Source organism: Toxorhynchites rutilus, chromosome 2 (assembly GCF_029784135.1).
Source record: "Toxorhynchites rutilus septentrionalis strain SRP chromosome 2, ASM2978413v1, whole genome shotgun sequence".
Lineage (NCBI taxonomy): Eukaryota > Metazoa > Arthropoda > Insecta > Diptera > Culicidae > Toxorhynchites > Toxorhynchites rutilus.
The window spans coordinates 111,598,868-111,609,684 of NC_073745.1; the positions used below are offsets into that span (position 1 = coordinate 111,598,868).

General features: G+C 40.5%; 1 protein-coding gene across 1 annotated transcript; it reads right to left on the reverse strand.

The window, feature by feature from the left end:
- Positions 1-5,274: 5,274 nt before the first annotated feature.
- On the reverse strand, positions 5,275-10,611 carry LOC129766048 (uncharacterized). Its single transcript, XM_055766501.1, has 3 exons — positions 9,861-10,611; positions 9,009-9,152; positions 5,275-8,951 (listed from the first exon to the last, which is right to left on the reverse strand). Exons 1-3 carry the CDS (start codon positions 10,609-10,611, stop codon positions 5,275-5,277), a joined length of 4,572 nt encoding a protein of 1,523 aa, XP_055622476.1.
- Between the last annotated feature and the right edge of the window lie 206 nt (positions 10,612-10,817).

The window sequence follows — 10,817 nt, forward strand, 5'->3', positions numbered from 1 at the left end:
GAACGCATAAAAGGTGTGTTCAGAAGCATTTATCAAAATGATTACCCAATTACACAGTGGCAACACCCAACAATATGCGGTTCGGTGCAAATTTTGCGGAGTTCAATTTTAAATTATTGGCGTGATTAAGAATTGTGGAAGATGCGTTTTTGGCTGTATCGAGTTTAAAAAAAATTCATTTGTATTTGTCACTATTCCTTCGTGCATGATAATATATGAACCCCTCCAGAATTATTATTGAGGCTGTGACGCAAAAATCGGCTAATGGATTCAATTTTCCGTCAGCTGAATACACTACTTTTGGTTATTGAAATATGTGAAATACGAAATTGTCTACAACTAGGAAAAGTAATATCTCGATACGAAAATATCAAAGCAGTTTTTTTGTCGTCACTAGCTTCTATTACCTAGTCCATTGGTGCACAACACAATGCAATCGATTACATCTCGATATGAAAAAAACACAACGTCTTCTTTTTTAGTGAATCTACTGAACCACTGATCCTGGCCGTACATGATTCATTAGTCCCCTTGAGCATACTAGCTTAATTTCTCCACTATTAGGCTGACCAAACGTACTGGTTTTGGTTGTCCCGTCTTTTTACCAATATGTACCGTATTTTGAGTAAAAAAAATATTTATTTATTTATTTATCATTACTATTATTATTTTTCTTTCGAATGAACTGATTTGGATTTTAACATTGCTCAGAGTGTTCGCAGGGTCTGCCAATGGGTTGTCAATGCAGAATAATTGAAGTGTTTTTGCGACTTCGTCGTTGAACATTTTGCAACATTGCTTGAGCATGGTAAATCACTATTTCTTTCTCTTGGACGTTTACATTCCGAGAAGAACGTCGCGTTGTACTACGCGATTAATTTGGAAACCAGGGTCTCAGACTACGGTAACTTTTTACCACACAAATTGCTGTTAATTGATTATTTTATTAGAATTACTAGCTGACCCGGCAAACTTTGTCCCGCCCAAAATTTGTTTTTTGTTATCAATACCTCCAAACATTCACGTTTTCTTACTAAGTGCAAGTTCATGAGTCCAATCGCAGAACTGTTCATTGATTGATCTTCTAATCGACCCCGTTGAATTTACCTTTTACTATAAAATTCCTAGTACTTCAACCAAAACTATTCATTATAATATCCTTCTAAGGTTGCCAAAAATAACAACGGTCAGGAATTGTTAGGAATATTTGAAATGTAATAAAAATATATACTGCCGTTCTACGCATACTTGTCCCATGTTACTCTTTGACAATTTTCACTTTTCTTCATAAAACGATCTTTTTATGCATAATCTTCCGGAAAAACACAAAAAAAGTTATAGTTTGTTCCCAGCTTTTAACAAAACAACATCAAGCTCAATCGTCCCATATTGATATTCTGTGCCATCATGTATTTTTTGTAGATCCTTAATAAATTAATCGGTTCAAGTACAAGAATTTTATGTCATGCTTCCAGAAGGTCTAATGCATTCATTTCTGGTTTGGAAAAACGAACTAATTCTCAAACAAATAAGAAAAAAGTTTAACAAAACACGTGTACACCTTGTTAGCACATGCCTTATAACAATGAGATTTATGTTCAGCAAATGTATTGCAGATCAATCCCTTCTTAATAAAACGATGTTTTTATGCATGATCTTTCGGAAAAACATAAGACATGAATCTCTGATTTTAAGAGACCCACGATGGGAAGTAGCTTAAGATGAACTGTGTAATAGCAACGTGGAATGTGCGTGGGTGCTGCAGGGCACATAAAATGATCACAATTTGTGATGCCTTGTTGAAACACAACGCACATATCGCCGTCCTACAAGAAGTTAGTACCGAGTTCACCTGTAAATGACAATTTCAAACGGAATGTCAGGAAAGCAACCGAAAATAAGCAAACAGAATTTGCGTTTCTCATAAGGAAATCATCTAGTAATCAGAATCATTGACGGATCGGCAAAATTATTTTAAAATTAATAGTGTCAATAGGGGACGCTGCAACTCATCGACATTGCGCCATTTCATACGTACGTGTATCAAATAATAGGTTGTATAATGTTTGAACGCATTGAAGAATGCTCTTTTGAGATGCAAGTATCTGAACGAGGTTCTTATTCGCGGAGATTTCTACTCTCAATCGGGAAAAGCAGATGTGGCTGCAGATGGAAATCTATGATAGAAAAATCTGTGATTCATAAAAAAGCGAATGAAAATGGAAGTCATCATAAAATGTTTATGCGCACACTCCAGCTGGTTTCTACTATGAAACACTTATCGCTTCTTCAAAACAAGGATTTGCAGAGAAGGATCCTAACAAATTGACCAAGTTCTTCACACAACCTCTTTAAACATGTTGGTTGAGAAACTACGAGGTCACTTAGTGAAGGAAATTGAGTGTGTCCGTAAACTAATAACTTTCAAAATTCAACTCACGAGCAATCCATTGTCAAAAAAAAGAACACAATCCATCTGCTAGAGAAACATTTGAGAAACATTTGTCATTTGAAACGTGAAGCAACTGCAAGAGGAATTCTTTGCAAAAAACAAGAGCGTGAAGAACAAAAAGCATTTCTCAGGGCATTCATGTTGTGCCGTCATGGAATCATTCAATTAAATAAATTATTCGGAAGCATTATTAGAAAATCTGAAACTTCTGTCATTTATTCGATTCTTGGTTTTATTACGCCCCTCAGTACCTGTTGCTGGCTCTGATTCTGTTCTGAGAAGGAGGTAAATCGTAAAAGAATCAGACTGACTTTGTCAACATTAATAATGAATGTTGAAATAATGTTTATAAAATTTGTTAGGTGGTGAACACTTAAAAAGAAATCCACAAACAGTTTTTTTTAAGATAAAAAAAAATCGAAAGCAAAAAGATTGATCTTTGCGATCTTTTCGAGTACAAAGAATCGATCCAAAAAAATCTAAAAAACGGAATGGAAAATATCGGTCTTCTGAATATCGATCCGAGATCGCGCAATCCTAATGAGATCATTTCGTATAGAAACTCTGACCAGCAGCGCGTTCGTCAATTCTCACTTTAGTTAGAATCCCAAACTCACCAAAACGAAGACTAACGATGGCTTGAATGTTTGAAAAAGAGTATTCGTTGCCTTTACGTTGCCGCAACAAGCATTTGTGATGGGAAAGGGCGGAAGCAAGAATTCGAGTGTTTCAACAATCTAAAGCAGGTTTCTGGAGCATAATATTGTTCCAGATGATTGGAGACAAGTGCGAATTATAGCTATTCAAAAACCCGGAAAACCCGCGTCCGACTTCAATTCGTACCGCCCAATAGCAATGCTGTCTTGTATACGGAAATTGTTGGAGAAAATGATCTTGTTTCGCCTTGATCATTGGGTTGAAACGAATGGCTTACTCTCAGATACACAATATGGGTTCCGCAGGGGCAAGGGGACGAATGATTGTCTTGCGTTGCTTTCTTCAGAAATTCAAATGGCTTACGCCGAAAAAAAAACAAATGGCTTCAGTATTCTTGGACATAAAGGGGGCCTTTGATTCTGTTTCAATAGAGGTTTTGTCAGACAAATTACACTCTCGGGGTCTGCCGCCTCTGTTGAATAATATGTTATATAACTTGCTTTGTGAGAAACAGTTGAATTTTTCTCACGGGGATTCGACAGTAAATCGGGTCTCCTACATGGGCCTCCCCCAGGGCTCATGTTTAAGCCCCCTTTTGTACAACTTCTATGTAAGCGACATCGACAATTGTCTTACACAAAATTGCAGCCTAAGACAACTTGCAGATGACGGAGTGGTGTCTGTCGTAGGATCAAACGAATCCGACCTGCAAGGACCCTTACAAGATACTTTGAACAATTTTTCAACCTGGGCCATTGGGCTAGGGATCGAATTCTCCACGGAGAAAACAGAGATGGTGGTTTTTTCTAGGAAGCATAGACCAGCAAAACCAAAGCTTCAACTTTTGGGTAAACCGATCACTCATGCTATGTCATTCAAGTATCTTGGGGTCTGGTTCGACTCCAAATGTACTTGGGGGGCCTGTTTGAACATGCACTTCTATTTTTCGGTTTCAATCAGAAAACGCGACTTGTGAATTTGTCACTAACGGTTTATTTTAAACAGTTGATTTTATTCCAAGAGGTGACTACTTCGTTCGAGATTTTATTTTCAACTGACTTATGTCTATCTATCGCAATAGATATTTCAGATATCTATAGTTCTCTATTGCTTATCTTCGGCCCTATCGACGATCGTGAAAGCGATCGATCGTTTATGGGCTGATCTTTCGTATCCTAGCTGCTAACGATTGTAGTAATTGCACGGTGGGCTCATGTCATGCGAATATCAGAAATTCATTTCCTAAGTTGCTATAAAACTTTGGGCTAATGCTTAAACATACCGGCCGCCTTGAAATGCAATTTGCTTTCAACCTTACACACATATGAGCTATAACTGTAATTTCCTATCCGGATGATACAATATAAATTAATATGAAAAATCATGAAATGCTTCTTCATGAAGCATAGTAAACATTGCTTCGTGCAGTATTCAGCGTCTCCATTATGATGGGTTCCCATATGGATGAATGTAGTAAATATCTTCGCCTGACTGGTGATGTCCTCTCGATGTATGGACTCATGGACTGTAGATGGAGGTTCTGCCATTCACGACGTGAGAGCCACAGCATGGTGGCTCCATTGATGCTATAAGTAAAATGAGAGGCGATTTTTTACTAAGAATTGACAATTGGTAAACGACTTCCCTGATCTGCGGAGGCGGTCCGCCTCCGCAAGCGCGTTTCGCGCTTCCGATGACCGATCGACTGATGATGAATATGTTGTGGAAATTGATGTGATCTCTTCTCTGGAGATCCCGACGTAGAATCCTCATGTCCGCTCTTGTAGATCTGATTCTGGATTATGCTGCGCGAGTTCAATTTTTGTGTCCTGCCAATTGAGTAGAAGAGTGATTGATTGCGAGAACAGAAACGATGTCAGGATACATAACTTCGCGTGGAGGTAACTTTACCCCCACTGTTTACTTGACGCCCTATGAATTTAATGAACAGGAACTTAGATGAGCTGGGGTTGATTTTCCAGAAAAATATGCGCGTGATTCGCTGAGATGACCGGCAGCCATGCCTGGCTGGAAATTTGCTATGGAGGACATACATTTTTTTGAATTTTTATGGAATAATTTATTAACGAAAGACTTAACTGGAATGCGGAGACCCACTGGAACGTAGGTCTCCGCAGCGCTATAAGCGCATGATGAAGGAAAAATTATTCCTCAGTTGATGGTGACTCGTTGTCTGCTATCGGCAAAATGCAGACTTTGGAGATGGCTCGCACGTAAACTCCGTCCTCTGTGCGTACCTTAACCACTCTGATGTTACCATCTTCGCCGGTGTGTATATCGATAATTCGTCCTAAACTCCATTTGAGAGGGGGTAAATTCTCATCTCGCAGCAGAACCATCGTGCCAACGAATAGATTTTTCCGCTGTTTCGTCCATTTCGTACGATTTTGTAAATTTGATAGATATTGTGTCGACCATCGTCTCCACAATTGTTGGAGATAGTTCTGGACACGTTGCCACTTGGAGAGTCTCGATTCCTGTATTTCTTGTAAAGATGGTTCAGGAATCGCCATTAGAGGTCGATTTATAAGGAAGTGTCCTGGTGTAAGGACGGTTAAATCGTTCGGATCGTTGCTGAGAGGTGTAATTGGCCTCGAGTTAAGGCAAGCTTCGATTTGAGCTACTAAGGTGGCCAATTCATCTGAATGAAGTATGACATTGCCCAATGTTCTCTTCATGTGACTCTTCATCGATTTGACTGCTGCCTCCCAGAGACCGCCAAAATTGGGAGACCTTGCCGGAATAAATTTGAAATTTATATTTTCAGTAGCTGCTTCCTTCGATATCGATTCTCTTTGGTTATTGAATAACCTTCTCAATTCGTCCAATTCACGCCGAGCTCCGACGAAATTTCGGCCATTGTCACACATGATAATTTCTGGACGACCACGGCGTGCGACAAATCGTTTTAACGCTGCGATGAATGACTGAGTTGTGAGGTCTGCGACTATTTCCAGGTGGATAGCCTTGACCACTAGACAAATGAACACTGCGATGAAACATTTGATTGGTTTACCTTTTCGATACGGATACTGGACGTTGAACGGTCCGCAATAATCCACTCCCACTCTCGTGAAGGGTGGTGCTGGTGTGACGCGTTCAACTGGTAAGTCACCCATTATTTGTTCGTGACTTTTTGGACGTGTTCTGAAGCATTTGAGACATCTGTGTATCACTTTGCGTGTTACATTTCTTGCTCCAATAGGCCAGAATCTCTCGCGCATACTGGAGATCATCAGTTGTTGGCCAGCATGAAGAAGGGTTTCGTGATAATGAGTTGCAATCAGCGTGGTGAGTGGATGACGGTTGTCCAGAATTAATGGGTGTTTGCGTCCAACGGAAATCTGAACATAATTCAGCCGGCCGCCGACGAGAAGTAGTCCGTTCACGAGACGAGGATTCAATGATCTTATTCGAGATGGAAACGTTATTGAATTTTTAGTTTTTAACTCAGTCAACTCTAGATGAAAGCTTTCCTCTTGTGCCAATGCAACCAATCGTAATAGAGCACTTTCTCGCTCTTCGTATGTCAGAAATCCTAATTTGCGGTTCTGACAGTTTCTGCAGTTGTAGATAAATCTCCTTACAAGAGCTACGATCCGCACTAGATCCGATAATTTAGATTTCAAAGTGAAAATGAAACTGGTTTTTATTTCTTGAGCAGGAGCTGAAACAGTGGCTCGTTGCTCCACTGTCGCTTGATTTAATTCTTCGATTGTGTATTTGACCGATTTCGGCCATTCTTCTTTCTCTAAATGAAGCCACTGTGGCCCATGCCACCATGTTTGATGGTTCAATAATTGATCAGGTGTCATTCCACGTGACAATGCGTCTGCAGGGTTTTCGGCTCCAGCCACATGATTCCAGATCCCCTTCCTGGTTATGTGCTGGATTTCTGAGACCCTGTTCGCCACAAATATATTCCAGCGTGATGGCACAGATGATAGCCAACATTTGACTATCATAGAATCCGTCCAAAAATAAGGTTGTATTGACAGTTTTATACTTTCAGCCGCCTTTTCGAAGAGATGACTGCATACAAGCGCCGATGATAATTCCAACCGTGGGATAGAAATTTTCCTTTTCTTTTTTTCGAGATTGTCAATTGGAGCAACCCGAGATTTCGCTGTGAGAAGCGACACAGAAATGGTTCCGTTAAATGATATGCAACGTAGATATAAGCAGGCTCCGTAAGCCTTCTCGGAAGCATCACAGAACCCATGCATTTCTACGGTGATTATGTCGTTATCGAATGCAACCCATCGAGGAATTTCTAGGTGCGATAAGCCAGCCAGATTGCTTCTAAACTTCAACCACCAATTTTGATGCTCTTCGGCCAGCGATACATCCCAGGAACACTTTGTTTTCCAAAGTTCCTGGAGAAAAACTTTGGCCTGAACTGTGACAGGTCCAACTAATCCTAATGGATCGAAGAGCTTTGCGAAATCGGACAGAATGATTCTCTTGGTGATTTCAGATGATGAGTGCCACTGGGGCACAGTGAATTTAAACATGTCAGTGTTGGGTGACCAGATTAATCCGAGCGTTTTGATGTCGCCTGATGGCTGTAGCTCTAAAGTCGATTGATTACTTCTAAGGTGAATGGGTATCTGTTCCAGGATCTCACAGGAATTAGTACTCCACTTACGCAGAGTGAAACCGGCAGCGCTGAGTAGCAGAATAAGTTCTCTGCATAATTTCGATGCTTCATCGATGCTTCCAACACTTTTTAGCAAGTCGTCGACATAGAATCCGTTGAGGATTGTTTCTGCTGCGATTGGATATGTTGGTTTATTGTCTTCTGCGAGTTTCTTCAGACAACGAGTAGCGAGATACGGTGCAGGCGAGGTTCCATACGTAACCGTCGTTAGTTCGAAGGTGCGGATGTGTTCAGAAGGATCATCTCTCCACAAAATGCGTTGAAGATGATAATCGGCTGGGTCCACATTTATCATCCTGTACATTTTCTCTATGTCAGCTATGATTGCATATTTGTGGAGACGGAATCGTAAAATTATCGAGTACAGGTCGTCCTGTACCACAGGGCCTACCATTAATGCAGCATTAAGCGAAATACCACTGGACGATGGACATGACGCATCAAACACGACACGCAACTTGGTTGATGTACTATCGGGCTTAAGTACCGCATGATGAGGCATATAGTAAGGTGTTTGCATGGATTTCTCCTCGTCAATAGGTAATACCTCGCGCATGTGGTTCAGGTTTCGATACTCATTAATGAAATTAGAGTACATTTGTTTGACATTTACATTTGCGTTGAGTCTTTTCTCCAACGCTGAAAATCTACGCAAAGCTATCGATCTCGATTCGCCGAGACGATCGATTAAGTATGGTTTCTTGGGTAAATGGACTATAAATTTTCCCGAACAATCTTTCTTTGTGGTTCGTTCGAAATGTTTTTCGCATGCGGTTTCTTCCAACGAAAAAGTACTAGTGGTCTGACATAATTCTAACTCGAAGAATCGCATTAATTGATCTTCGACTGATTCGGAAGAATGTGAGACGATCGATGAATAACAGCATGCTTCGTCTGGAATTGTTCCCGAAACAATCCAGCCCAACTGTGTGTTCTGTAACGTTGGACCAGATTCGGTCAATTTGATTTGCTGACTTTCTAGGATAATGTCTAAATAAATTTCTGCTCCTATTATAAGATCCACCGCACGAGACTCGTGGAAAGTTGTATCAGCTAAGACGACTTCATTAGGAATTTTCCAGCTGTTTATGTTAATACTTTGTACGGGAAGGTTAACAGTGACACGTGGTAGCACGTGGAATTTCAATCGCGTCGTGTACTCTGTGACTCAAGAATTCATTTCAGCTAGTACTGCTTGAGTTGAAGCTGTGCATGAACCTCCAATTCCGACAACAGGTAAATGTTCACGAGATCTCTTAAACTTGAGCTTCTGGGAAAAGCTTTCCGACATGTAGCATCGCTGCGAGCCAGAGTCCAGCAACGCACGAGCGAGCATCGAATTTCCGTACTGATCCGTGATGCCTACAACGGCAGTGGAGAGCAACACTGTACGTGAAGTGTATTCTGTATTCATTGCGGGTGCAGTGTGGTAACTTGTACTGGGGGTGTCTGTGGCGAATTTGTGTGATTGAGCTTTGCTTGCATTTGTTGTTGGATTATCGTGTGATTCTGTGTTGTGTCTCGTTATTTGCTGAATGTGTGTTGAGCGATCAATTGGCGTTGAAAATGTTTGATTTCGCGGTGGTTGCGGGTTTTGTCCTTGGTATTTCTTAAAAGACAATTGTCCTGACTGTGGCTTAGCTTGTGAACCCACAGTGGGTGATGAACTCGAATGAAGTAGCGTGTGATGGCGTTGACCACAATGGTGACATGATCCCCGCGTGCAGAATCTGGCTATATGTGCAGGTGACAAACAATTAATACATAGCGAATTTCTTTTTACTGCATCTAGTCGGTCTGGAACATTCATTTTAGAAAATTTGGAACATTTGAATACAGAATGAACAGGCTCTGAACAAAAAGAGCATTTATTTGATTGAACACTAGCGTGACTGATAGTAGAACGATATAACTTTCGATTGTCGGACTGTATTGCCTTTGTTGGCGTGATAGATTGCAACATTGAACAGTGTGATTTCAGAAATTTTATTATCTCTTTATATTTCGGAACTTCTTTACAACTATAATGAGACTCCCAGTGTCTCAATGTGGTTGGGTGTAAACGTTTACATAGCATGTACTGTAGTAAGGTACTCCATCCTTCCGTCTCCTCACCAATTTTGTTTAACATGTGCAAATTTGTTTCAAAATCACTAACTAATTTGTTTAGTGATTCGAAATTCTCCTGACGTAACGGCTCCAATGCGAATAAGGAATCTAAATGCGTCATAACCAATAATTTCTTGTTCTCATACACTCTCTCCAAAGCATTCCACGCGATAATATAATTGTTGGAACAGATCTCAATCGATGCGATTTCCTGCAGAGCGTCTCCGGTGAGCGATGTTCGCAGGTATGTGAACTTATCCATATCTGATAATCTAACATCATTATGGATTAAGTTCTTATATGTATCACGGAAAGTAACCCAGTCCGACATCCGTCCACTAAACGAAGGCAGTCTGAGGTCTGGAAGTTTCACTCGGGACTGTGAATCAACCGTGGATTGTCTCGAACCATTTGGCATTGGGTGATTCCTGTTTGCTGTTGTGAGATAGCTCAGAATAGTTTGCTTCAAATCGTACACAGAGTTTTCAAAATCTTTGATGATGGTGGCGTTGATCGTATCCCTTTGTCGAATTCGTTCCTCTTCAGTCGCTTTGGTTTCTGTAAGTTCAATGTCATCCGCATCGTCGGCTAAGATCTCCATTTGCATTCGAATATTGATGAATTTCTCCAATAATTCGTCCAGTTTGGCTAACCTCAGTTCCAAGGATTGTTTGTCCGTTCCTTCCTCATAGGACTGTACGAAATCAGCCATATTTTCCAGCGAGATACGTAACACACGCTCTTGCTAGGACAATAGCCTTAGATTTTCCGAAGGCATTGTTGAAGACACTTTGTTTCACTTGAACAATACTTGTATTGTTGTAGACACAATATATCTTTATCTTCTACAATGGCGTTATTGACTGACCGCGCGCAAATTGACGGGACAATGAGATCAATTTATAATGATTTTCAATA

Excerpts from the sequence above, each read along its gene's own strand:
- LOC129766048 (XM_055766501.1), bottom strand. The coding sequence starts at position 10,611 with ATGGCTGATTTCGTACAGTCCTATGAGGAAGGAACGGACAAACAATCC. Across the intron at positions 9,153-9,860 it reads CTTACTACAGTACATGCTAT|GCATCACGGATCAGTACGGA; the intron begins GTAAACGTTTAC and ends CTGCCGTTGTAG. Across the intron at positions 8,952-9,008 it reads ACCTGTTGTCGGAATTGGAG|AGTACACGACGCGATTGAAA; the intron begins GTTCATGCACAG and ends CTTGAGTCACAG.